The following is a 25,620-nucleotide window of genomic DNA, read 5'->3' on the forward strand; positions in this document are numbered from 1 at the left end:
TGACCAATGTTTTCTTTGGCTATTAATCTGTATATGTACACGCTTTACTTTTCCACATCTCTCTCTCTCTCTCTCTCTCTCTCTCTCTCTCTCTCTCTCTCTCTCTCTCTCTCTCTCTCTCCTTTCTACCTTTCAGCATGTCCAGAAGGGACAGTTTGGTTATTAAGCCATCCGTCTTATATAGTAGCTCAATCTTATATAGTGACTCACTGTGGTTTATTACAGGACATTTACTGCCACGTGCCACTCTCAGGGAGTTAAATGTCATTATTTGGCAAAACTCTGTATTGCAGGCGAGACCTTGCCTTTGGCTACTTCAAACCAGATCATGCTGAGGTTCACTGCCAAGAGTGGTCCTTCTGCCAGAGGATTCCATTTTGTTTACCAAGGTACGATCACCTTCATGTCTCACGAAAACCAGTGGTGTTAAGGGAACACATAATCTGTAATCTTCTAATCTTTAACACAACATCTCTTCCTGATACCATGTTCATCTATAATAGAGTATGTGGACACCTGACCGTGTTCAGTCCATTCAACACTTTTGCTGTTATAATAACCTCCACTCTTCTGGGAAGATGTTCCACTAGATTTTGTGGAGATTTGTGCTCAGAGACGGGGTGTTTGTAAAGTCGGGTGCTGACGTAGACGTTCACATTCATTCTCATATTCTGTGTGAATATCAACAGTGATATATTTCGTGAATAGGACATAGATTACACGTGGTTGCTGTGGTTATTAGTGATGAAGAAAGCGAAGTCTTGCATCTCATGTTCATTAGTATGCCAGAGTCAGTGCAGGTTTCATTCAGGGGAACCAGAGGATTGTCACAACTGAGGCACAGTTGACTCAAAAGAACAGATCTGATGTGATTTATAATGCAGTCGAATGGGAAAATGATTCCTGAGCAGCTTTTTTTGTGTTTATATCAGTAAGTCAGGGTCCAGACTTGGGATATTCCTTCAGCAAGACTTATGTGTAAATTTATATGTAAATGCCTTTTCCTGGCTGTCCCTTTTCCTTCGCCTCAGGTTTCAAAGAAGTAATAAAGCTGATGTGTAAATCATGTAGTTATTTTTTTTTTAAAGCTGACTTTGTCATGAAAAAAACGCTGATCTATTAAGGGATGTTTAATTTCACTGCACGCATATTGCAGATCATAGCGTGCTCAAATTTGTCGCTTTTTATCACTATTTTATGGAGTATGCCACTAAATGGGCAGCAGCATGGAAGAAATACTTCCTGACAGTAAAGACGGTTCATTGGGTACATGGAGGCAACTTGATCCTGCACATCCACATATAAAATTCAGGTATTATTAGCGAACTCTGAAAGATTGAGCAAAGATTTAAGACTTAAGACTCCACCAAAGTGCGGAAAGACATTAATTCAAATCGTTCCTAATGACTCATTATGCGTTTTTTCCATGACAATAACACGGCTCTGGAAAAACATTGCAAATAAAGGAGGCTTGCATGTGCAGATGAGGTGCCTCTCGGCACATCTGCTCTGTTTTGATTAGAAATCCATTTGCACCTGTCTAGCGGTTCCACGCACCAGTGACACGCAATGCAGTTCCATTCCCGAGCCCAGATACGGCAGGCGTATTGGTTCGGAATTCTCTGCCGGCTCCATTGTTCGATTCGAATGCAGCCCGGGATACCTGCTACAGGGATCCAAAGCCATTAAGTGCCACTCCGTCCCCAACGCATTGGCACAATGGAACGACACCATCCCCAGCTGCATAGGTAAGCTTTGTCCTGTTTTTCCGCTTTGTTTTTTTTTTTAGGCTTTACTCCGAATAAATCATCGCTGAAAGGAACTCAGCGTGAACGGGATGCAGATGGAAGGTGTGAGGATGGTTTTGAACTTTTTAATACGTGTGGGATCGACATTTGGAGCCTGAACCATGGCCTAATTCACAGTTATTTGTGAGGGAATTAACCTCCAAACCTTTAATGTGCTTTGGGAGAGAAGAGCATACGACTGACCTTGTGCTTTTAGAACTTCATCTGTGTGCCAGAATTCAAAGGCGAATGCGATATGCTAAATAAAGGACGACTGTTTTCTAAATTTCTGCGATTGAAGGATCACAAACGTAGACAGATTTGGAGATTTCCGGCTATATATTAGCCAAGCAACCTAGAGACAACTGTTTGGCTTAAGGGCAAAAAAAGAGGCAGCATTTATTTAGATTTTTTCACAGCAGCCCCACTGGGATATATTTCTTACCTTCAAGCCTTTCTTAAAATACACCGTCAGAATTCTGGGTCAATGCCACATAACTCCAGGTCTTCAGACTTTTCATTCTCTTCGTTTTGTCACGCAGTTCTGATGATATGATTTTGGGGTCTGATGGAAATCTTGCCAGTGGCACATTCTAGTAACTCCTAAAAATATGTTTTTTGCCTTGTTTGTATAAAAGCATGAATTCTTTGCTACATGCTACTGTATCTTCGTGTTTTTGTCAGAAAAAGAAAATAATATGCTCCTGTGAAGTTCCTACTTGAAAGACAATTTTTGCAGGGGTGGAGGATATTTTAAGCAGGGCCATACTAAGCATAGTTCTAGCATCCTGTGTGGAAAAAAAGAAGCGTGTCTCACTAGACTGAGGTCTTTTCCTCCCACAGTTCCTTGCAGCGGGAATATGACGGAGAGGCGAGGCACTATCCTGTCCCCCGGCTTCCCCGAGCCCTATGGGAACAGCCTGAACTGTGTGTGGAGAATCAGCGTCACGGAGGGAGCCGGGATTCAGGCAAGTGAAAGAAGAAAAAAAGAAGAAGAAAAGAAGAAGGGGTGGGGTGGGGGGGGCACGGGAGCTCATCAGAAGCGATAAGCGAGAGCCGACGACACAGCAGATAGAAACACATTTCACCACACTGCAAGCAGGCTGAATTACACCAGCTAATTTTAGAGGCTGAGTGCCGATGGCAGCACAGGAGGTAGCGTGTGAATATTATGCAATTGCACAGAGATTTAGCAGGATGAGAAAAAAAACGATGCATAAGCTCATTCTGATGAATATTCAAAAAGGTCTAAACACAAAATATGCAGAACTGGAGTTTGTTTGCTGCTAATCCTTTTGAGGCATCAAGTCACATCTTTTTTATACTAGACCTTGTTATGAAATGAAACTTTTTTTAATTATAACGTGGGAAAATTTCATTAGATTTTATTTGTCTGTATGCAAAAGTAACCCGTTTATCCTGGGTGCTTCACAGATCCAAGTCATGAGCTTTGCTACGGAGCATAACTGGGATTCCTTAGAGATCTACGATGGCGCCGATATGACTGCGCCAAAGCTTGGCAGTTTTTCAGGTAAGTAAATCCGTCATTAAGCACTGTGCCGTGTTTTACTGCAATAGTTGGCCTATTATTGAAACACTAGTTCTGCCATTTCTGTTGCACATGGTGTCTCCATGGCAGGTCTTTTTTTTTTTTTTTTGTCACATCAAAAGCCAGATTCTACTACCGATTTAATTTGCTTGAAACATGGGGTGGTACTGAGGTTGAGTACAGGCCAAGACCGCCTCTGTGCCATCGATTGCATGACAGATGAATGGCCTCATTTAGAAGTTGGAAGAACAACAGTATCATCTCCGGGGGCCGTCTGGGGTCCGACTGGCAACTCGTGGTGATTTTTTTGTCATCCCAATTAATTATAGCCACACGATTTTTACAACGGAACATCTGTGTGTTTGTAATTGAAAGTATTGTTGTGTAGGATGCTTTGTATTTGTGTGAGTCACTAATTTTATTAATTATAAACATGCAGTTTGGTTTAAATATATTTCATATTATCCTGCACATATAATTACATTTTTATGATTAAAATATTATTATTCTAATATTTATTATTATTATTATTACTTAAAACCTTTCCGACAAAAACACGCTTATCTATTTGTTATTAATTTCTTAATGGCACCAGGTTCACTGTAATCATGTTCACATACTAGCCTACTTGCTCCTGATGCTAAACTACTAAATAAACTAATGATGTGGGAAAACAGCCATTACAGCATATTAGGAAACCTAATGTATAATATGATGTTCATTTCAGTGTAGATGCTTTGAGTATGGTTTGGAAAAACCCGTCTTTACTCACTGAGCATTTTATTAGGAGCGCTGCACTAATTCTGGGTGGGGGATCCATTTTATTGGTAATATAATCCCAAATGTGTACCAAAAAAAAAAACATTCCCCACACTATTAAACCATTTTCACCAGCATGAACTATCAAGACTTAGCAGGTTGGGTCTATAGATTCATGTTGCTGGCTTCAAATTCTCACCTCCCCATCTGAAACCAAAATGGATCAGACCAAGCTCCCAGCCATCAACTGTCCAGTTTGAGTGATCTTGTGTCCAAAATTGACTTCAAGGAGTAGAACCTAGTGTGGTCTCCTGCCTCAAGGTTTGGTGTGTTTTAAAGATCTTAGTAAACTCTAGAGACTGTTTTGTGTAAAAAATCTCCAACAGGTTGTGTACATGACCTGAAGCTGCTGGTCTGGATCTGTATGATTTTAACGCACTGCAGTGCTGCCACACGATTGACTGATTACAGCATTAAATAAAAACAGACCTCCAGGAAACAATGCTGCAAAAGTGTCTCGATATACAGAAATCTTGCAAAGCAAATCAGACTGAAAAGAGAATCTCAGATTTTCCTAATAGTTGGGAGGTTTAATATATTTCCCAGTGTTCCCCCCCACTGGAGTGAAATGTGGCTCATCCTGCAGCACCACTTTGAACACGTCTGTACTCGACTCGACCCACTTGCCCAGCGGGACACAAGCGAAAGGTCACCCGAGCGCCCTGCGGCACACTCGGACTGGCATGATCTGACTCTGACTCCCGCACAGCTCCCTTTACCCCGTTCCTATTAGTCACAGCACAGATGCTGAACACTCAGACCCCCTGCTTACTCACAAGGCACTTAGGAAAGTGGCTGGCAAATTCAGCTGGCACGTTCCTGTGGTTGAAGAAGATCAAAAAATTCATGGTTTCTCAACATCTTTGACTCGGTTGTACAAATTATAGTGTCTCAGTACCCTCACCAGCATGGCAGAAACATGCTATCAGGGAATTAAATGGGAAATATAGATGAGATCTTTGTGACCAGGAAAAAAAACCCTCCTCGCCTTTATGCTTATTTTTTATCTTTTCTACACGTTTTCTTGTCTAAAGCTCATTTCATTTCTCAATTCTCCCTGCGGCCACAAAATCCCATGTGGATGATAATGTTAATTAAAATGTCAGGTATATTTTGTGCTCCTTTCATTCTTTTTTTTTAATCATGCAGGACTAATTAAAGCTCATCACTTACCAATTCAATTACAGTCCAAGGTTTTTTCCGCCCTAATTTTAAGTAATATATATATATATATATATATAGAGATTTTTTTTATTTAGCTGATTAAAAAAATATATATTTTCGTAAAGGGTTTGGGAGATGTAATTATATTAATTCATAACAAGCTGCATTTTTTCCCCATTAAAGCAAGAGTCTATATTAAAGGTGCATTCCACAAAATCCATAAAAATATGACTGTAATTCTTCACCATGAAGGCAGGAGGAATCCTGCCAGTTTCTTCTGAAAAATGAGCTAGCGATGAATTACCATGCCCCCATGTAGTGTGTTCGAAATCTCACAGAAAACATAATATTACTACAATCTATTATAAATATTGGGCATTCTTCATCACGGACCTTTACGCAGAAAAGTAGTCTAGCGTTAACTGTCAAAACTCGCTGATTCAGTGTTAAACAATTTTCCAGCCACCTCTGATGATTCTCTCAAAAGCCTGAAGGTGAAAACCGGCAATAAATTAAAGGCTTTAAAAATGTGAATACCTATTTAATGGAATTAGATGTGGAATGTCCATGACAACTTAGAAATCGACAGCTCACAGCATTTCCATTCCATTTCCATTTAGTCATTAGTCATTCGGGAGATGAACCGGAGAGACGTGTAAAATTGTGAAAAAAAAACAGCTTCAAGTACCTACGGAGAAGATTCAGAACCAGATATTCTGAAGATTAATGCAAAATCTATCGGTTGCATAGATGTTTGTTTCGCGTTAGCAGCCTTGTCAAACAAACCTTTCTGTTCCGGCTTCGTTTCAGCCATGTGACAGGAAACCTGTGCGCAATTCACTGAAGCTGTTTAACATCATGCGTGGAGAATGAATATGCAGGATCTGATTATTTAAATAAGGTTTTTATTAAGGTTGAATTTATCCATGCACTATTAATAAAGTGTATACTTTAACAGCCAAACCGAGTCGTCTCATGTTGGCTTGCGTTCTTTTCTTTAGTTAATGACGATAATATGAGCGTAACTATTTAACAGACGTTTCGTTAAGTGTAATTGTAAAATATATAATTCATCTGGAATATTATGATTTAAGGATGATTCGTTACTAGTGTTAGTAAGATTCTGAAATTCAGTATTTGTAATAATTGTAAAATGTGAAGGAGTAGGATACAATATAATTGCGTACAAACACACAATTTTCAGCTCATTTCTTTTGTAAATGTACCTACAAACAATAAATTAGGCACTTTTTCCAGTTTTACTTTATTTTCAATACTAAGTGACTCCAAACAGCTTTTAAAAATTTTTTTTATTGTTTTTACTACTATTGATTTGATTGGATACAAATTGTCGTCCAAGTTACTTGAATAGCTGGTGCTAAACTTGACTGAGTACAAAATTGTGTATTTGACCTTCATTAATATAGCATAAGTCACAATATTAACACAATGATTTACCAAACTCTTTTCTACTATTAATAATATCAATGGCTATTCACATAAGACTCACATGGTGGTTATTAATGGTTATTATTTGCTGTTGTAAGGTTCTCGCTAGTTAAATTAGTTAGCTCATTAGTATTCAAATATTGCGTACTCTCGTTTCTTATAGTAAAGTGTTACGGAAGAATTGAATGCGGATAGAAAGGATGCTCTTCACTCATCACATTAAAGGGACCACACGTTTAAGCTGTGCCTCACTAAACGAGATATTTCCTGTGAGACATTTCTCTGTCGTTACAATTGCTGCTGGCAGCCAAAGTAATGCGGTGCCCTAAATGCACCATATTCAATCCGGCAAAATCTATTTAGGCCCATCACGCTCTTATCTGACAGGTCTAAGAATGCAGTAGATTGCTGTCTTGCTCATGGAAATGAAGATGTGCTGAATAGATGGACACTGGATGGAGCTCTCTCAGGCCTGTCAAACCCCATCCAGAAATGATTAGTCGGGTCATTCAAGCGCAAAGGGGAGTTTTTCCCTGCTTCAGTCATTGCACAAGGACTAATACATGCTTACGACTAGCTAGAACAGCACGACTCAGGACATTAAAGGCTATGAAGTGGACAAAAGAAAAGGCATAGTTTAGGTGAGCTTATGTGATCGCTTCATAGTTCACAGACTTTCTTGTGACTGTAGATTTAATATTAAAAAAGATGTTGCTATTTAGAGAATATATACAGGTATCAAACAAGTCGATTTACAAGGCTCTCTGTTTAGTTTTTGTCAACATGCATTTGCTTCCTAACTCCAGATGTGCGAGATTGTTTTTCTTGCTCTGAAATATAAAAATTGTTTTCAAATCTTTCGGATTCAAACACCAGCACTTGCATTTAAACACCAAAACAGAGATAAAAAATGCAGACTGAAAAAGTGAAATTGTTTTCCACACCCAAATGCTTTCAGACACAATACAGTGTCACGTAAAGGAGACAATAAGCATATAAAGGTGGCAAATGAGCAATCTGACGATTTATAAATGAGAAGAATTGAAATAATCAATTTGGAGTCTAGTACAGTATATTGCCAATATACTGCTGCATGAGCAGTCCGGATTGTAATTATAACACCAAGCGGTGCAAATTGAATGGAACAATATGGCTTCCATCCTCATTATTATCACCGGCAGCGTGTGAAATAGCACTTGAACCAGGTCATATAAGGTATTACAGACTGAGTGCCATGCATGTGCTGTATAATCTTAGTCACACGCATATAACTTTACGGTTCTAACCACAGTTAAGGCTGTTAAAGAACAATTAATTATCCAACATCTTGAATACAGAAAGGCTGTATCTACTATTAAAAAAAACCGGAGGCCTCTCAAAGCAGAAAAGACTCCCCTTGAAACCCAAGATGAAAGTTTTTCGTGGCATTTGAAGGCCAGTGACGGACCTCAATTACTACCGCCTTTCAAAAAATATTTTTTTTTCAACCTCCTCTGTCTTTGTAGCTTTTTTTTCCTGTTCTTGTCTGAATGACCTCCAAATGGAGTTTTGCTTCATGTGTTAAGATCGTAGGAACAGTCACACACCCACGCCTGCTCACTTAAACCATCATCCTCCCTTTAACATTTAACTAATCCAGTCATCCATGAGCTGAACAAAAGAGAAAACTATCGCCATTCATGCTGCTGTTCACTTTCTTAACCACCTTTTGCTTTGTTTCAGGTACAACAGCTCCAGCCTTGTTAAACAGCACATCTAACCAGCTCTACCTACACTTCCACACCGATATCAGTGTTGTTGCTGCTGGATTTCACCTGGAGTACAAAAGTGAGTAAGGAATGTGTTTTGGCAGCTTATTCCCCCTGACCATGATTGTATTTATCACACTTACACAATATTTGCATTTCCACACCCACGTACACAAACAGGAAAGTGGATAAGTGGTTAAGATGTTGAGCTTCTGAGCAGAAGGTCACTGCAAAGCTGCCATTGCTGGCCCTCACTGCTGGACCTCAACTTCTCATTTGTAGGAAGGAGATTTAAAAACTATTAGTTAAGGAAACGTGTTACCTGTTTACGATCTCAAATGTTGAGTTATTTTATGAGTTGCTCAGAAGCTCCTGGTTCCATAACCTCAAATGACTGTATAAGACTGGAGAAAGAACATCACTCATAATCACACACTCCAGTGCTCATGTTAGTTCTCACTCTCCAGTGTTCTGTATTGTTTGAAAACTATAATCAAACTCTTGATCTCACCCAAATGAGGATGGGTTTCCCTTTTGAGTCTGGTTCCTCTCAAGGTTTCTTCCTCATAACATCTAAAGGAGTTTTGCCCCAGTCGCCACGGCTGCTCATCAGGGATAAATACAAATTCATCTTAACTCTTAAATTCTGTAAAGCTGTTTTGAGACAATGTCCATTGTGAAAAGTGCTAAAGAAATAAACTTGACTTGTCTTGTCTTGTGGTGGTGTAGTGGTTGATGTCATGGTCTAAGTTTTAAAAAAGAGAAAAAACCTGGAGCAATCAGAGATGCTGAACTTTTTTAGCTCGTTTCTCTTCCATTTTATGTCGCTACCAAAAAAAACTAAAACTTCAAAAAAGAGGCCACTGTGACTTGAACCATAAATGTCATGTTGAAGAAAGCCAAGGCCTGAACCTTACTGAGCCACCAGGGTTTACAAATATAGGGCTTTTTTTTTAAAGGGTTCTATCCAACATTTGTTAGTGGACCAGTCGTAACAGAAAGTCCCACTATATCTGGGAGTATAACCAAGCACCAAGCACCAAGCACCAGCCCTGTCCTGTGATGGTGAAGTGGGTCGTGTTATGGGCTTTGATGCATGGCTTCCCTGGTTCAAATCTTTATGTGTTTCTTGAATAGGTTACCAGCATGAGATCCTGTGGCTCAGTTGGAAAAGCTTTGCCTCTGGACTGAGAGGTTGCTGGTTCAAACTCCAGCAAGGTCTTCAGGATATGGTTCTATGGAAGGTTCAGGATGGCCAAACAGGAGCATTGTAGAAAGTGTTGTAGGGTTTGAGATTAAAACTGGAAGGTATCGGAGGGTGTAACCCAAGAAGAGGGGTGATTTCTGTGCAACTGTCCCTCCTGGAGATCTGAGACTATAATCTGCAGTGGTTATGACAGCCAGATTTGAACCAACAATCTCTTGTCAACTAGGATCTTACAACAAACACCTTAACCCACTGAGCCATTTTTTTTTTGGAGGGGGTTTGTCTTTTGTTTGACATCTCTATAGTGAGATACCCTGAACCAGGACTCGAGCCATAAACATCATATTCGAGAAGGCCACCACCTAAACCCACGGAGACACCACAGCTTACAGAGGAATGGCTATTTTTTTTTAAAGGGATTCATTGAAAATTTGGTATTTGTCTCAGCCAACAGAAACTGCCATCATATCAAGGACTATGAGCAAGCAACTCATCTGTCCTGTGATGGTGAAGTGGTTAGTGTCATGGTCTTTGATGTTTGGTTGCCGTGGTTCAACTCTGAGCTCTTGCTTTTTTGTTTGATATAAGTTTAAAAAAAGTAATAAATAAATAAATCTTTGAAAAAACCTACTGGTATGAGATTCTGTGGCTCATTTGGATGAGCTTCGCCTCTGGATTGGGAAATTGCTTGTTCAAACCCCAACCAAGTCTCCAGCATATAAATTCTGAAGTTTCCTGACATGGTTGTGTGGAAGGGTCAGGCTGGCTAAATGGGGGCTTTGAGGATGTCACCTGAAACGGAGTTATGATATCTGGGCAGCTGCTTCCCTCCTGGGATCTGAAAAAATAACAAGATATTTGGGTTTTCTAGGAGTGTTTTCAAGATGTGCAGAAAACTTTACCTCACTTTTTTGGAGGTTGTAAGCACCAATAAACCTAACCCTAACCCTAGATGCTTTTTAAAATCAGTTTCATCCTACATTTTGGAATCGTCTCATTCTAACAGAAACTGTCAACACGTCAAGGAGTATCAAAATCACAACAGGATGTCTTTAAAATCTAATCAGTGTTAAACTTGTTGGTTTTCAAATCCTCTATGAACATGAACATCTAAGACTGGTAAGAATGATGGTATAACATTATGTTGTCTAAATTAAGTTCTATTATACGTTGGAAGTGTAGAACAGTGCAACCGTGATCCAACATTATTGCTAATTACTAGGTACCGATGGGGAGTCATATCTTGTGCCCAACTTCTACACCTACTGCTTTACTACTGTTACGTTCCTCTGAGTATTTTGAATAAAACTGCAATGCAAAAGAATTGGTGATGGATGGCATTGCTGCCTCACAGCTCCATATGAAGTTCATTGATTATCTCTGTTACTAGTTGTGGGCTTTTCTGTGTCTTCATCCTTCTTGGTTCCTGGTGGTTGGATTGGTTTTATTTTGCTAATTTGGCCCATGGGTGTGTATTGTGTACATAACAAGCTGCCATGGGTGACATTACTGTGGCAAGCCTTGTAATGGTCCTACTTTCCTCTTGAAAGACAACATTATATTACTAGATTACTAGCAGTTCTGGGGCGAATAGTCCGAATCGGATCCACAGTCTACATGAAAATGTGTGTGTTTTGTCCATGGCTTTTCATCTGCCCAGCACTGATGTATACCACCTGACCTAATTCACTTCCACACATCTCCTCATTTGTCCGTTTCTATCCTCAGTCCCCTCACTGACATGGTCCAATTTGTCTGCTTCTCTGCCTGCATCCATTTAGCGAGCTGCTCAGTGACTAGCGCTAGCGAAGTAATACAAAATGATGCTCCCCTTAAAAAGAGCATTAAGCACTTCCCTTATCTTAGTGCATGCCATCATGCTTATCAGGTTGCTACTACAAAAAAAATAAAAATGAAAAAAATCCCAGAATTTTTCAGTTCCCCGAGCTTTGCTGTTCTCTCTTTTCTAAAACATCACAATAAATCAGTAAACTCTAAACACGTCTCAGAGTTATGGCGCCCTCCATCAACATGTAGCCTAATTAGGACCGCTGCCAGTGTAATGGTCTATAGAAGTACACTAATAACAATCAGCGCTGGTGGAATACCGGCTCAGTTAAGGATCGGATAAAATGTTAGGGACACTAATGCAAATGATGATTGCTGGCATTGGCGCAGTTCAGACACTCATTCTAAAGACTGACCAATTTTGTCAATTATTCGATCGCGTTTGCTGAGATACGTGTGGTCTGACATTGTGAATGTAAAAAAGCGTAGTTAAATGCAAAATAAATGGTGTGTGTTCTTTTGTCTCAATTTAATAGCAGTATTAAGCGTTAATTTGTTGTTATACTTTTTTGGGGGGGATTTTTGCATGATACAGTACATATTTCTGCTTTTGGGATACAATTATTGTTATCACAATTTTTCCTATTTATTATAAACATAAGACTCAATTCCTAAACCATTAATACAAGGTTCAAATTGGACATTACACATATTTAATTATATAAAAAGTTACTACATTTGTGATTAAACCCAGCCAAAAACAAGTGACTACATGCAATAATAACTACTGACCTCTAGACCCCATGGCTTTCCTTCCTAGACCCCATTATGAGACCCACTGGGCTACACAATGCATTTAAATAGAGACACCTTCATTAAGACAGTCCAGTTACTTCCTGTTTTTATTAAAATCTTTCCTCAGCACATTTTCACTCAAAAACCTTAGGACTTTTATCCATTTTATACAACAGTTTTAAAGCATTGAAATCGATGAAAACATCAATGAAGATCATTTTCTCCACAATATTGCCCCTTATGAACACAATGTGTACACTCAGACAGCTCTGAGGTGATATTTAGTTATCTATCTGTTTGTTTTTTTATATTGAATGAGATTGTACATTTATTTTATGTCTTTTATTCCTCTTTTATTCCTTGTATAGCTGTAGGTCTGACTGCATGTCCAGAGCCAATTGTGCCGGCCAATGGTATTAGGAGTGGAGATCGGTACATGGTGAACGAGGTGGTGTCGTTCAGCTGTGAGCCAGGATATGTGTTGCAGGTAAGACACACATTGCTCTAGTTTTCTAAATCTATACTTCAGGAGCAAAATGGAAAATTTTCCTTTTTTAATAAAACGTTTTTTTTCCTCTGAAAAATACAGTAAATGAATAGCAGAATTCCCCAGTGCCTCAAAATCACACCTATATTACTATAATTCTGTTAACAGCCTGTCCACACACTTTGCATTAACCAGTCCCTGATACTACACTTTACAAGACCGGCTATACTTACGTACTTGTAATTGATTAATAAATGGGTTGTACATCATTTTCCTTCTGCTTTTTAAGTAAATAGAAAATGGAAGGTGTACAGTAACAGTAGTAACAGTACATTTTTAAGTCGTGTACAAAGAAGATATTCAAAAAAAAATGTAAAATGTATAAATGTTAAATGTTAGAATGCAATAATAAATGGTGACGGTATATTTAAAAATTTTTAGGGCCATTCCCATATCACATGTATGCCAGGCACTGTACGACGCTGGAACTACCCGCCTCCGCTGTGTATCGGTATGACCTGCTCACTCAGGCATTACTCATACATATATATTTTTTAAAACTGAACGCAAAAAGCACACAGAAAGATCACAGAAAGCTTCTAATTGTCCTTTATTGTCATTATGGAAACCAGCCAAGTGTGGAGGGACACTTAACGAAATGAGTAATGTGATTCTGAGCCCCGGCTTCCCTGGAAACTACCCTGGCAACTTGGACTGCACATGGAGGATCCTCCTGCCTATAGGATACGGTGAGTGAACTCAAATCTAAATCCAAAACGTACTGTAACTCTAAACTTAACCCTGGGTTTTACCCACCAGACTCTAAAGCATTGAAGGTGATAAATTGAAAGTCCTCTGTAAAGCTGATCTTGCTTGTTGTAATAGCTTGGGGTAACGTTTTTGTGAGTTCAGACTGGAGCTGATGTCCTATATATATATATATATATATATATATATATATATATATATATATATATATATATATATATATATATATATATATATATATATACAGTACAGACCAAAAGTTTGGACACACCTTCTCATTCAAAGAGTTTTCTTTTTTTTCATGACTATGAAAATTGTAGATTTACACTGAAGGCATCAAAACTATGAATGAACACATGTGGAATTATATATGGAATTAAATACATAACAAAAAAGTGTGAAACAACTGAAAAATGTCATATTGTAGGTTCTTCAAAGTAGCCACCTTTTGCTTTGATTACTGCTTTGCACACTCTTGGCATTCTCTTGATGAGCTTCAAGAGGTAGTCACCTGAAATGGTCTTCCAACAGTCTTGAAGGAGTTCCCCGAGAGATGCTTGGCACTTGTTGGCCCTTTTGCCCTCACTCTGCGGTCCAGCTCACCCCAAACCATCTCGATTGGGTTCAGGTCCGGTGACTGTGGAGGCCAGGTCATCTGCAGCACCCCATCACTCTCCTTCTTGGTCAAATAGCCCTTGATGCCTTCAGTGTGATTCTACAATTTTCATAGTCATGAAAATAAAGAAAACTCTTTGAATGAGAAGGTGTGTCCAAACTTTTGGTCTGTACTGTATATATATATATATAAACAAAATCTAACTAAGCAAGTAAAAATATCTTAAACATGGGTCACTGTATCTTCTTTGAATTAGATTTTTCACCATGCTTTGAACTTTGTCTGATTTCAATTTTTTTTTTCTTTTTTTATAAACAATACAAAGCCAATTTGAAACTCGAAATGACAAAGAACTTGTTTTTACAAGCAGGTATTTGCTTGATTGTGCTCTTCTTATATAAAATACAGGACACATTTGACTACAGGGTGTCTGAAGTGTCAGGAACCAAGGGAAACATGCTGTGACAAATATATTGATCTGAATATCTTCTGATTGAAAGAAATACAGCTGAGAAGATGCATTGTAGGACGGTCGAGAATTTGCTATAAATATTGAATATAATAATTATGTCATTGCGCGTGCTGTCGTTTCCTTTTTAGACACTCTGTATAGTCCAGCTATGATACTTAGATGCCACGTGTTGCAGTGTAATACTCAATATAAGAAAAAAGACCCTGATTTAGTAAAGTGTCTAATATGTGCTGATGATGCATGAAAAATAAGCTCCTTCACAAACAGTTTTTGGGGAGAAATTTCCTACATAAAGCTGCACAAATCAACTTGGTGTCAAAGATACAAATCTTCCTCACGGAATACATTTTTTTCTCAGTGCAAATCAACGTTAGACTGCATTTATGTGAGCATCTTCCAGACAACACGTTTGTTACAGTAGAAACAATGCCATTAAAATCAAGCACATGGATATGAACCTGTGATTTATCTTCCATGAATCGTTTCATAGCCAAGCTGTAATGGAAGATTAATCAACACCTTGTTACCAAACTAGATTCTGCAGCATTGTGGTGTAAATTAGGTTTTATATTTGATGCCTAACGTATATTAGATGCATAACATCACACCTCTGGGATCGGTGGGATCTGATAGAACCCATGAAAAGGTTTTTTTATTCACTTTGAGATTATGAACCGAACACACACTCATAACTATTTTCAGAAATATTGAATATACTGTATATATAAATATGTATTTATATATTTATATGCAAACTGGATGCTGAAAACATTATGTAAATTAGATGCAAAAAAGGTGAACACATTAGTGTGTCATTCACGTGTTATTTAACACTATATGGACAAAAGTATTGGGACACCTGACTTTTTCACCGATATGTGGCTCTTCCCAAAGTTGTTACCATAAAGTACAATTGTACAGTACGACAATGCCCCCTGTGCACAAAGCCAGCTCCATGAAGATCTGCTTTACATGGGATGGAGTGGAAGATCTCCAGCTATAGATATCAAAACCTATGAAAGATGAACCTCCTCACCTCAACTACTTTACTTACACCCTTGTCTCTGAATGAGCACCAATCTCCACAAAATCTAATGGAACATCTTCCCAGAAGAATGGAGGTTATTACAAGAGCAAAACGAGGACTTAATGTGGAATGGGATGTTCAAAAGAGCACACATGATTCATATTGGCAGGTGTCCACAAACTTCTGTCTGTATGCACTCTCGTCTAAATTACAAGAAAATATTTTTAATATTGTTTTAGGGCTTAATGTCTTTTTACAATGAAAGTAAAACCAGCTGTTGGTGAAGAATCAAGCTGAATAAATAAAGTACAATTTTAATAAGAATTAAAGGTTTAATAAGAATTAATTTATAGTAAACCCCAAGGAATAGTCTTTCACAAATGTGAGACAGAAAAATAGTTTTCATACATGCAAATATTATAAATATTCTTAAATACATCAATTTGGTGTATTGTAAAAAAAAAATAAAAAACAAAGCTGTCAAAGTAAAGGACACTTTGTTGAAAATTACAGTGTTTCTCCCCGGTGTAATGTTTTCCTGATCTTCACATCTACTAAGTAGGTGATTAATGAGCTAAGCAGGTTGTGAGATTTCTCCTGTAGGTGTTAATGTCAGTGAAAAAGCAGTTGGAACTTTGCCCATTCTCAGCAGTTTTGCATGCTGGCTGCACTCAGTGCTACCCACAGGATGAGTTTGCCTTAATAATCCACTTGCTTCTACATCCATCAGGAGCACACATCCAGTTCTTGAACTTTACGACCGAAGATAACCATGACTTCCTAGAGGTGCGTAATGGACCTCAGCACAGCAGCACACTGATTGGCCAGTACAGTGGCAGTGAACTTCCTGCTCCTCTCCTGAGCACAACTCATGAGACCGTCGTCCACTTCTACAGCGACCACTCGCAGAATCGCCAGGGCTTCAGGCTCACCTACCAAGGTGCGCAGTATTACCCGGTTTTAAATTAATGAACGTATTAATCCCTTTTATTTTGCCTCAGAAGGCTTTGGTGCTGTTGCATGATGAGTGAACGCTGGCAGATGATCAACTGGAGGATCAAATGGGAGGAAAATATTTTTATGCATGAAAAGATAAATTGTTTGTCTCAGAGAAATCCTGGGTGGATTAATAGACGTTCCTGTTGTGTTCTTTTGTTTTTCCACAGCCTATCAATTACAAAATTGTCAAGATCCATATCCATTCCATAATGGATATATAATCCACAGTGACTTCATTGCAGGGCAATCCATAACATTTGAGTGTTACCCTGGATATGTTCTAGTTGGTTATCCAGTGTTGACCTGCCAGCATGGAACTAATCGTAAATGGAACCATCCGTTTCCACGTTGTGAAGGTACGTAGTCAGTAGTTGCAAGACCCCTTATAACGTTCAGCAGTGCTTTTCCCTCTTTAAAAAAATATTCAGGTGCGAGTGTAGGACAATATTTGCTCCAAGTTTGCAGCGGAATCGTTTGGTGAATATTCTCCAAGCATTTTGCATCCCAAAAGTCCTTTTAATGATGCTCTTTAACTGGAGTGTTGCGGCATTGTGTTATACTGGTACAGCATAACAAGGACTGCTCCCCCCCCCCCAAAGCTGCCTTGAAAATTAAGCACCTTGAAAACTGATCCAGTGGAGACCAAGGCTACAGGGAACTGCTTTAAATTGCAGCCTTGATAATCAATCAAAGTAGTGTAGTGTGAAAGCCGTCTGGCCCATAATCAATCAACAGCACTGCACATTTTCCCTTTCTTCTGTCTGTCACTGAGCATCAGACACCACTGCTTTGCTTTCCTTTGTAGCACTGCTTGCACCATCTTTCTCTGTCTCCGCTATCTTAGTGGAACCCCCCGTTTTTTTTTTTTCTCCAATCCTCTAATAATCCGAACAGAAGGCCATGGTTCCCTGCCTGACAGTACTGCCATTAGAATGATGATGTCGCTCTTCCCCACTGCTGATCATCTGCCATAAATATCCTTCTTGGGAAAGATGAATTATCATAGTTCCTGAATTGTGTATGTTTTTGTGCACAGCACCCTGCGGCTATAATGTGACGGCTCTGAACGGTACAATTTTTTCACCCGGATATCCCAACGAGTATCCGGATTCACAAGACTGCCTGTGGCTCATCACAGTGCCGCACGGCCACGGCGTGTACATCAACTTCACACTGCTCCAGACCGAGCCTGTGACTGACTACATCGCGGTGTGGTAAGCGCTCAACAGTGATCACACACCGAAAACAACAGTTCTCACCTAAAGAACATAGAGCCTCCTAAAGTTCCTCTTACCACAGAACAGTCCAGAAATTGTTTTAAGGAAACATAAACGTAAAAATCGGCTTGGCGACAAAAATGGTGAAAATCCAGAGTGAAAATACTGGGCAATGAACAAACTATTAAACAGGTGTTTCGAGCTTTGTCACAATATTAATTAAAATGACTCAAATTATAAAAAAAAACATGCTTCTGATTGGTTGATTTTGTTTAAACTGGCCCTTTTATGAAACGTTTCATAGAAAATGATCTAAAACAAGTGTGTTTTAAAAAGATTTCCCAAAGCATTCCAAAAATACTTGCTACACATATTGACAACTATGAATAAGTGTAAAAATGAAAGAAAAAATTTAAGTTTCTATTACACCGTTATTTTGCTGGAATATTCCAGAAGGAAGCAGCTTTGTAATTTTTCTGACTGATCACCTTTATGTTTCGTGATAAAGCATTACTTTCTTTATCCGTGGCTTCTCTGGAATCCTGAAATTAGTTCATAGCACTATATTTATATCATGCAAGCCATTTTTATGTCATTTTATCCGACACCCTCGCTTAAATAGATCAAAAAGATGTCACGTCGAAGAAAGTGAAGCCTATCCGGGCCCTTTCTTAGTTAGACGTAGACCATTAATCTTCAAAAGCCATTAAAAGAGTTGGCCTACTCTGTTATGTCATCATTTTTCCTGGTTTTCATTCAACATGGCCTGTAATGAAATGGCTTCACATGAAAGTCAGCACAAAATCCAGCCATAGATTTGAAAGCAAATCAATTTTCTCCAACCACTCAGAGGAAAAAAAAAAAATAAAATAGCGAAGCGTCATTAAACTATTTAATGCAAGAATCGGGAGTAATGCATTTCCAATGTGCGCTGGCTTTCTTGCAGGGATGGACCGGAGCAGAGCAACCCGCAGCTTGGGATCTTCAGTGGTAATACAGCCCTGGAGTCGGCCTATAGTACTTTCAATCAGGTCCTTATCAAGTTTCACAGTGACTTCTCCACCAGCGGATTCTTTGTCCTCAATTTCCATGGTTAGTTTCTCTTCTAAACGAAAAATACAATGCTGCCGAACCAATACATATCATGCAACGTCTGCAGGGGAAGATGGCTAAAATGCGAGATGCGTCTTGTTATCTAATATTCGATATAGAGTGGTTTTGATGGCATCAGCATTTTTTTTTTAGGATTAGACTATTCACTAAAAGATACGTATTTTGCACCCATGTTTGCTTTATATATATATATATATATATATATATATATATATATATATATATATATATATATATATATATTGTTTATATCGAACATGATCGATGAATAAGCTATTCAAAATATAATTGTAATTACAGGCTAAAAAAATTTACAGAACATATATTAGTGCTGTAAGAGAAATAAAACACTTCTGCCGAAGTAAATAATTTCTGCAATAACACTAAAGCCTGCAGTGTTTTTTTTCTCTGTACTTGCATAACATGTGTTGATCTGTAATCCTGCTAGAGTAAACACCATATAGAACAATTTCATGCAGCAAATCCTGACATTTTTTGAGTTGTTAAAGTAGTTTCAGCTAAAGTTATACTAACATATATATATATATATATATATATATATAATGTGTGTGTATGTGTGTGTGTGTGTGTGCCAAAGCTCTTCAAAATATATCCTTTCTTCTCAGCTTATCCTCTAAAGAAATGCTCCCCTCCCCCTGCTGTGGAAGAGGCAGAAATATTATTTGAAGATAGAGACTATGAAATAGGTATGTGACACAGTTTAATCTGTCTTTCGCTGATTCACTCATTTTAGCTCTTTGCGCAAACAGTGGATGAAGGAATCACAGCTGGAAACTTTCGAGGGACGATTATTCCTAAATATACGGAGATCGACCTTCTTGTAACACAGCAGACGCTTTCCACATCACAGGACAGTGAAGATACGTTGTATTTATAAACGCGCAAAATTAACGTTGTATTTATAAACGCGCAAAATTAACATGTAATTGCGCAAGATACTAAATTTAATTCTGCGTTTGCTTCCAAAAACCGATTCCATTTTATCGAAATGTTGTGCTTGGTGTTTGAAATTATCTTTGTGTAAATAGTATCAAATGTTTGTTTTTTTTCTTTCAGTTTAATACTTGTTTTTTTTTAGGTGGTGGCCCAAAAAAAATGTATGATATGCTTAGTTTAATTCTTAGCATTAGACTGAGATATAGAAAGTCCAAATGTAGGCTGATGAAGAATTATATCTCTTTTGATCATGATTTTAAAAGATTTTTTTATATAAATGTTCAAAGGTTGACATTGTAATATTTCAGGTGACATTGTAAGATATCAGTGTTTTCCTGGGTTCACCTTGATGGGCAACGATGAGCTCACCTGCAAGCTGAACTCCCACCTGCAGTTTGAAGGCCCTCCCCCAGTGTGTGAAGGTAAATGGAAACAAATTACACAGTTGGGTTTGAAAACAAAAATCCCTGCTGATTTTATTACATTATAGTCTGTACTACTGGAAAGAAAAACGGAAAGGAAACACAGGGGAAGAAAAAAGGTCAGGGATCCTCAGTGCTTTGTTGTCAAAAAGTCTGGAACGCTTGTGAGCAACTTCACTCTGAGTCTTCACAGATAGAAGATATAAAGGATGAGACTAATAAAGTGATTGTGCAGGATTGAAGTAGGCTGATTGAAGATCTAGCAAGAGATAGACGGAAAGATGTAACTGTGATCGTGGAACGTTAAATCACAGAAGAATTTACTGATCTTAACACCTCCTAACAGAATAATAAACCGAACTGCAACAATCACGCAGATTAAACAGCATTCATGAAAGCACACCAATAAGAAATGTACAGAAATGTATGGAATATTCTGCTTTGTATGTTTCAACAGCTCAATGTCCAGCAAACGAGGAGCTGTCCAAGTCTTCTGGGGTAATCCTGAGTCCGGGCTTCCCGAAAAACTACCCCAACTCACAGACCTGCTCATGGATCATCAAAGTGTTGCCCAACTACACCATTTCCATTTACGTGGAGTTGTTTCAGAGTGAAAAGCAATTCGATGAGCTGGAAATCTTTGATGGTAAAAGCACATCATGTGAGGAATAACGCATGACCAAACTTTGGACGATTAGATGGAAATATTGCACACCAGTGGAGTTTAATGCACATTGTCTGAAGTGTGTTATTGCACATATAACAATATATTATGTATTTTATACATAGTTATCACAGTTTTCCTGGTGTAGCATCTCTCACTCGCTAACCATCGATTAGCCTTTTTAGTGTCATTTAACATGATGACCTTCCACTTATGCATTTATGTTTTTGCAAGGTTGCTTCGGCGCATTTCTCAAATCATCCTCAATATTTGCAAACCAGTAAGTGCATTTCTCAAAACAATGTGCACAAGCAGCACAACACATTAGATTTCTTGCAAAAGCCTGTATTATTCTGAAAAAAACATTAGATCATCTTGTAAAAGTAAGTATTTGTGTCAATGAACGTCTCATTGCCATCAGAATAACAAGTCATTTTGTCATTGTTTACAAACACGATCATCAGAATGTTTAGTCATGATGTCTGTATGATGCTGCACAGCAGTGTTGGGCAATAACGTGTTACTGTAACAAAGTTACTTTTGACAGTAACTAATACTGTAACGCGTTACTTTTTAAATAAACTTTTACAAATGAATGAATTTGGGCTGAAGTGTAGCCTACAGTCTAACCTGTTTACAGCAGAGACGCATTGTAGGATTGGTGGATGAACCACTGTAAACACGAAGAAGATGCACTGTGGGCGTGTCTCCGTTTATTCAGGTCTGTGCTGCAGTAATGGCGAGTCGAGGCGAGAGCGAGACGAGTTTCTCAAAGTGAAAATATGCTCATTATTTCACTTTAGTTGAGCATAAAGACAAAAACTTTTTAGTGAAATGTCAGCTGTGTTTTTCTGATTCGAAGCTCGTATCTACTGCGATAAACAGCACCTCCAATCTGTAGAAGCTCCTGCAGAAACTCCACGCCTGAAAATGACTTTGTGTTTAAGTCAGTTTTGTGTTTGTAGACCATAACGCATAAAAGGGCATTAATTGGAACATTAAAGAACGTTCTTTAAAAAAGTAACTAAAAAGTTACTTTTAACAGTAATGCTTTACTTTTTGGTGAAAGTAATCAACAAAGTAACGGAGTTACTTTTTGAATGTAGGAACGAGTAACTGTAACTAGTTATTCTTTTTTAGTAACCAGCACAACACTGATGCACAGTTTCAGGATTTTCTGATATAAACTACGGTTTGGGTTGAAACACATTGAAAATGCATAAGGCTGAATTTCCTCTTTTTGGCATCTATGAATTTCAGCAGCACAAATGTATTTGTTTGATTGGATATTTTACTGTACAAGTCTTGGTTGTTCATCCATTTCCAGAAATTGTTATTCTGTGTTTCTCTGTGGCCAATTGACGGTTCACAAGATTCACCTTCGACCTGTTCTTGAGAACCGGTTGATTATTGGTTGATCTGATGCCGTTCACTCGCCCACATTAGCGACATTCAAGATTCATCTGCACAATTCAACAATTCAATTCACATTTACCATAAAAACTTTAATAGAAATTTAGGCTTGACAGATTCTGACAACTGGTTTAATCGTTTTACGTTCAATGACCTGAGGCCGAGATGTTTTTTGGGGGGGTTTAAGACTATTGTCCATACAAGTGACTAAATGATGTGGACGTTGAAGAAGGTAGTTTTGAGAATTTCTATTTCTGATCTGAGAAATGTTCCGAAGCAGCTGAGAAAAACTGTAATAAATCACCAGTTAATACATTTTTATAAATAATTCCTTCAAATTTTTCTGTACTTATTAATTTCATCAGAACAATTACAAATACGATTAGGACAATAATATTACACAGCAGTAATACAATTTGTTATACATAATATTGTGTGCTGGTTGTCTCCGTTTCCTAGGGCCATCAGGACAAAGCCCACTGTTGGTGGCACTCAGTGGAAATCACTCGACACAACTAAACTTCACGAGCAAAACCAACCAGCTTTACCTACGGTGGTCAACAGACCATGCAACCAACAAGAAGGGGTTTAAAATACGCTACACTGGTTTGTGCATTATTATACATTTTTTTTAGAAACTACAATGTAGTTTTTTCTTTAAAATCTAACATTTTTTTTGCAGTTTTATGATAATTAAAAGCAATCTGCTAGTGACCAGTGCTATTGAAAGTATAAGACTATATATTAAGATTTTTCAGCTTTTAGTGTCAGGTAAGATTATCCAACTCCTCCAATATTCTTACCCCGGGTGTCGTTTTTAAGAACGAACGAAAGTCAGCCTTTTTGTATTTTTTTTATTTTAAAGTTAGCACTCAATAGAGTAGGAGCAGATGTTTTCTACCTTCAGGGTGCCACTGATTGAGTCTGACATAATAGAGGTCAAAGATGCTGTAATGATTTCCGCTGAATAGTTTCTGCGCCTCATGCCTCAAACTGACATTCTGACCAATGGCCAAACTTGATATATGATGTACATTGGCTAGTGGCAGTGATTTATTTGCTTTTCACTTTTCATACACATACACACATTCTAACTTTCTAAAGCTTTCTCTTTTTACTTTTGTCATTCCAAAAACCGATTTAATTTGATCAAAATATTGTGTTTACACAAATTCTGCTTGTTGTTTGAAGACAGACAGACAGACAGACAGACAGACAGACAGACAGACAGACAGACAGACAGACAGACAGATAGATAGATAGATAGATAGATAGATAGATAGATAGATAGATAGATAGATAGATAGATAGATAATATTCCCCATAAGTCATTCCCTAAAAGAATGAGGTTTGAGTAACAGCTTTAATTTCACTGCAGGAAGCAGTTATTTTTGTATAGAGGTTCAGCAGCCCCAATAAAATTATAATATGGAACGGCCTCCAAACAGCTACCGGCTACACTTTGAACAATGAGCGAGCGTCGAGCAGCAGGCCATAATGCATGTCTATCTCATTTTATCTTTACAAAACTCTGGAGAGAGCAAATGCTCAGCTCTTTCTATGGGGGATTTTCTTTCCATTTTTAATCAAATTCAATTAGAAGGCATTGCAGCAAGGGATGTTTTTTTTTGGTATTTTCTAAGTCTATTCACTCTCTTCCAATACTGGTTAAAATGGCTTTAGTCGGTGTGTTGCCTTGGAATTCAGATGTCTGTAAATTAATAGATTCACGTTGAGTCATTTCATAAGCCGAGACGTTCTTTTAGCTGTGTATGAAATCCCTATCCAACCGTGCACTCAACGAAAATAAGAATGGTAGATGTTGTTTTGTGTTCTTGAGTCAAAATCATCAATTAAATATAATTATGCATTATTAATCTGCAAGACTCTCATACAGATCTTTTTTTTTTTTCTTTCTAAATAAACACAGCGGCATATTGCAGCCCGAGTGCACCACCCAAGAACGGTGGGATCACCAACAGGACAAAAGAGCGTCCAGGGAGCCGGATTCACTACTACTGTAATGCAGGCTACAGGCTCGTTGGTCAGCACAACGCAACATGCCGGCTTCATCCTAATGGACTTTATCAATGGGATGCTCCACCTCCTCTTTGTCAGGGTATGCCTTCTTTTTCCTATTCGAATATATAGAGTAAATAGTCACTGTTTTTTGTCTTATGTTTCTATGAAGAATTGAATATTTTCTAGTTGGATTCCTGATTATCTTTCAGGTTGTCATTGTCTGGATCATGACCCCAAACTACTTCTAAACCTTAAAGTAGGATTTTTTATCGATGCTCCCATTGTTTTGTGATTCCCTCACACAGATACCATGCTGTTTTTAAAAACCGTATTGTATAATACAGTGCGATGTTTTGGGCTGATAACACCCTTGAATTAAAGAACACTCACTGAGATTAGGGATGTCCTTCATCTGGGTGTTGGTTGTAACACCAAAATTGAGGCAGAAATGTGATCTGTGTCTCAGCCTATCTACATTTTATTCACCATGGCTCTCTGTTAATCAGGTTTATTTGAACCTCCATCTCCTCTTGCTTTTTGGCCCACACAGTCACTGCTGGACATCTTCCTCGTCCACTGATGCCAAAACTGCCAATTTCCAAACGTCTCATTTAGCAATTATGGAAAGGACAATGCTTAAAGAAACATTTTATATATTTGCATAAAGGGTGGATGGTTGAAATTTATGCAGGGATAATTATTTCATGGGATTGTTATGAATGCATGCTTGGGAAAGTTTATGTTCTGTAAAATTGCCTGTGTAGAAACTGGAGTGAAAGAGTGCAGCTTATGTGGAAATGCATGTGCAATCTCACACACAGACACACACACACACACATCCTCACAGCTGTCTGGGTACAAGGAATAATAATGGAATTGGTCCTCTTATTATCTAGTTCTGTCCAGTCATGGTTGTAATCCGTAAGTGCTTGGAGATGGGTATCATCAATCAACATGAAATTATGTTCAGCATGTTTTAGATACAATTCCTTTTATAACAATTGGACACAAACTGGCGAACACAGTGGGTGGGTATAAGATGATCAACTTCACAACAGACAATATCAATTGGCTACATTTAATGAAGGATTTAGGAATTCTGCCATATACTGAGCATTAATGATGCAGAATACAGTA

General features: G+C 38.2%; 1 protein-coding gene across 11 annotated transcripts in view; it reads left to right on the forward strand.

The window, feature by feature from the left end:
• LOC310724820 (CUB and sushi domain-containing protein 1) overlaps nt 1–25,620 on the forward strand; it is a 368,464-nt gene that overhangs the window by 309,152 nt on the left and 33,692 nt on the right. For all 11 annotated transcript variants that reach the window (XM_083539181.1, XM_083539178.1, XM_083539179.1 and 8 more), the window contains 17 exons: nt 294–389; nt 1,545–1,748; nt 2,631–2,755; nt 3,222–3,318; nt 8,491–8,595; nt 12,675–12,793; nt 13,235–13,304; nt 13,426–13,542; nt 16,407–16,616; nt 16,843–17,031; nt 17,712–17,889; nt 18,839–18,984; nt 19,632–19,712; nt 20,271–20,384; nt 20,842–21,030; nt 22,921–23,067; nt 24,392–24,580. In XM_083539181.1, the coding sequence (XP_083395307.1) occupies nt 294–389; nt 1,545–1,748; nt 2,631–2,755; nt 3,222–3,318; nt 8,491–8,595; nt 12,675–12,793; nt 13,235–13,304; nt 13,426–13,542; nt 16,407–16,616; nt 16,843–17,031; nt 17,712–17,889; nt 18,839–18,984; nt 19,632–19,712; nt 20,271–20,384; nt 20,842–21,030; nt 22,921–23,067; nt 24,392–24,580 (2,376 nt within the window). The remainder of the gene's footprint in view (nt 1–293; nt 390–1,544; nt 1,749–2,630; nt 2,756–3,221; nt 3,319–8,490; nt 8,596–12,674; nt 12,794–13,234; nt 13,305–13,425; nt 13,543–16,406; nt 16,617–16,842; nt 17,032–17,711; nt 17,890–18,838; nt 18,985–19,631; nt 19,713–20,270; nt 20,385–20,841; nt 21,031–22,920; nt 23,068–24,391; nt 24,581–25,620) is intronic.

Source organism: Silurus aristotelis (genome assembly GCF_946808225.1).
Source record: "Silurus aristotelis genome assembly, chromosome: 4".
In the NCBI taxonomy this organism is placed as follows: domain Eukaryota; kingdom Metazoa; phylum Chordata; class Actinopteri; order Siluriformes; family Siluridae; genus Silurus; species Silurus aristotelis.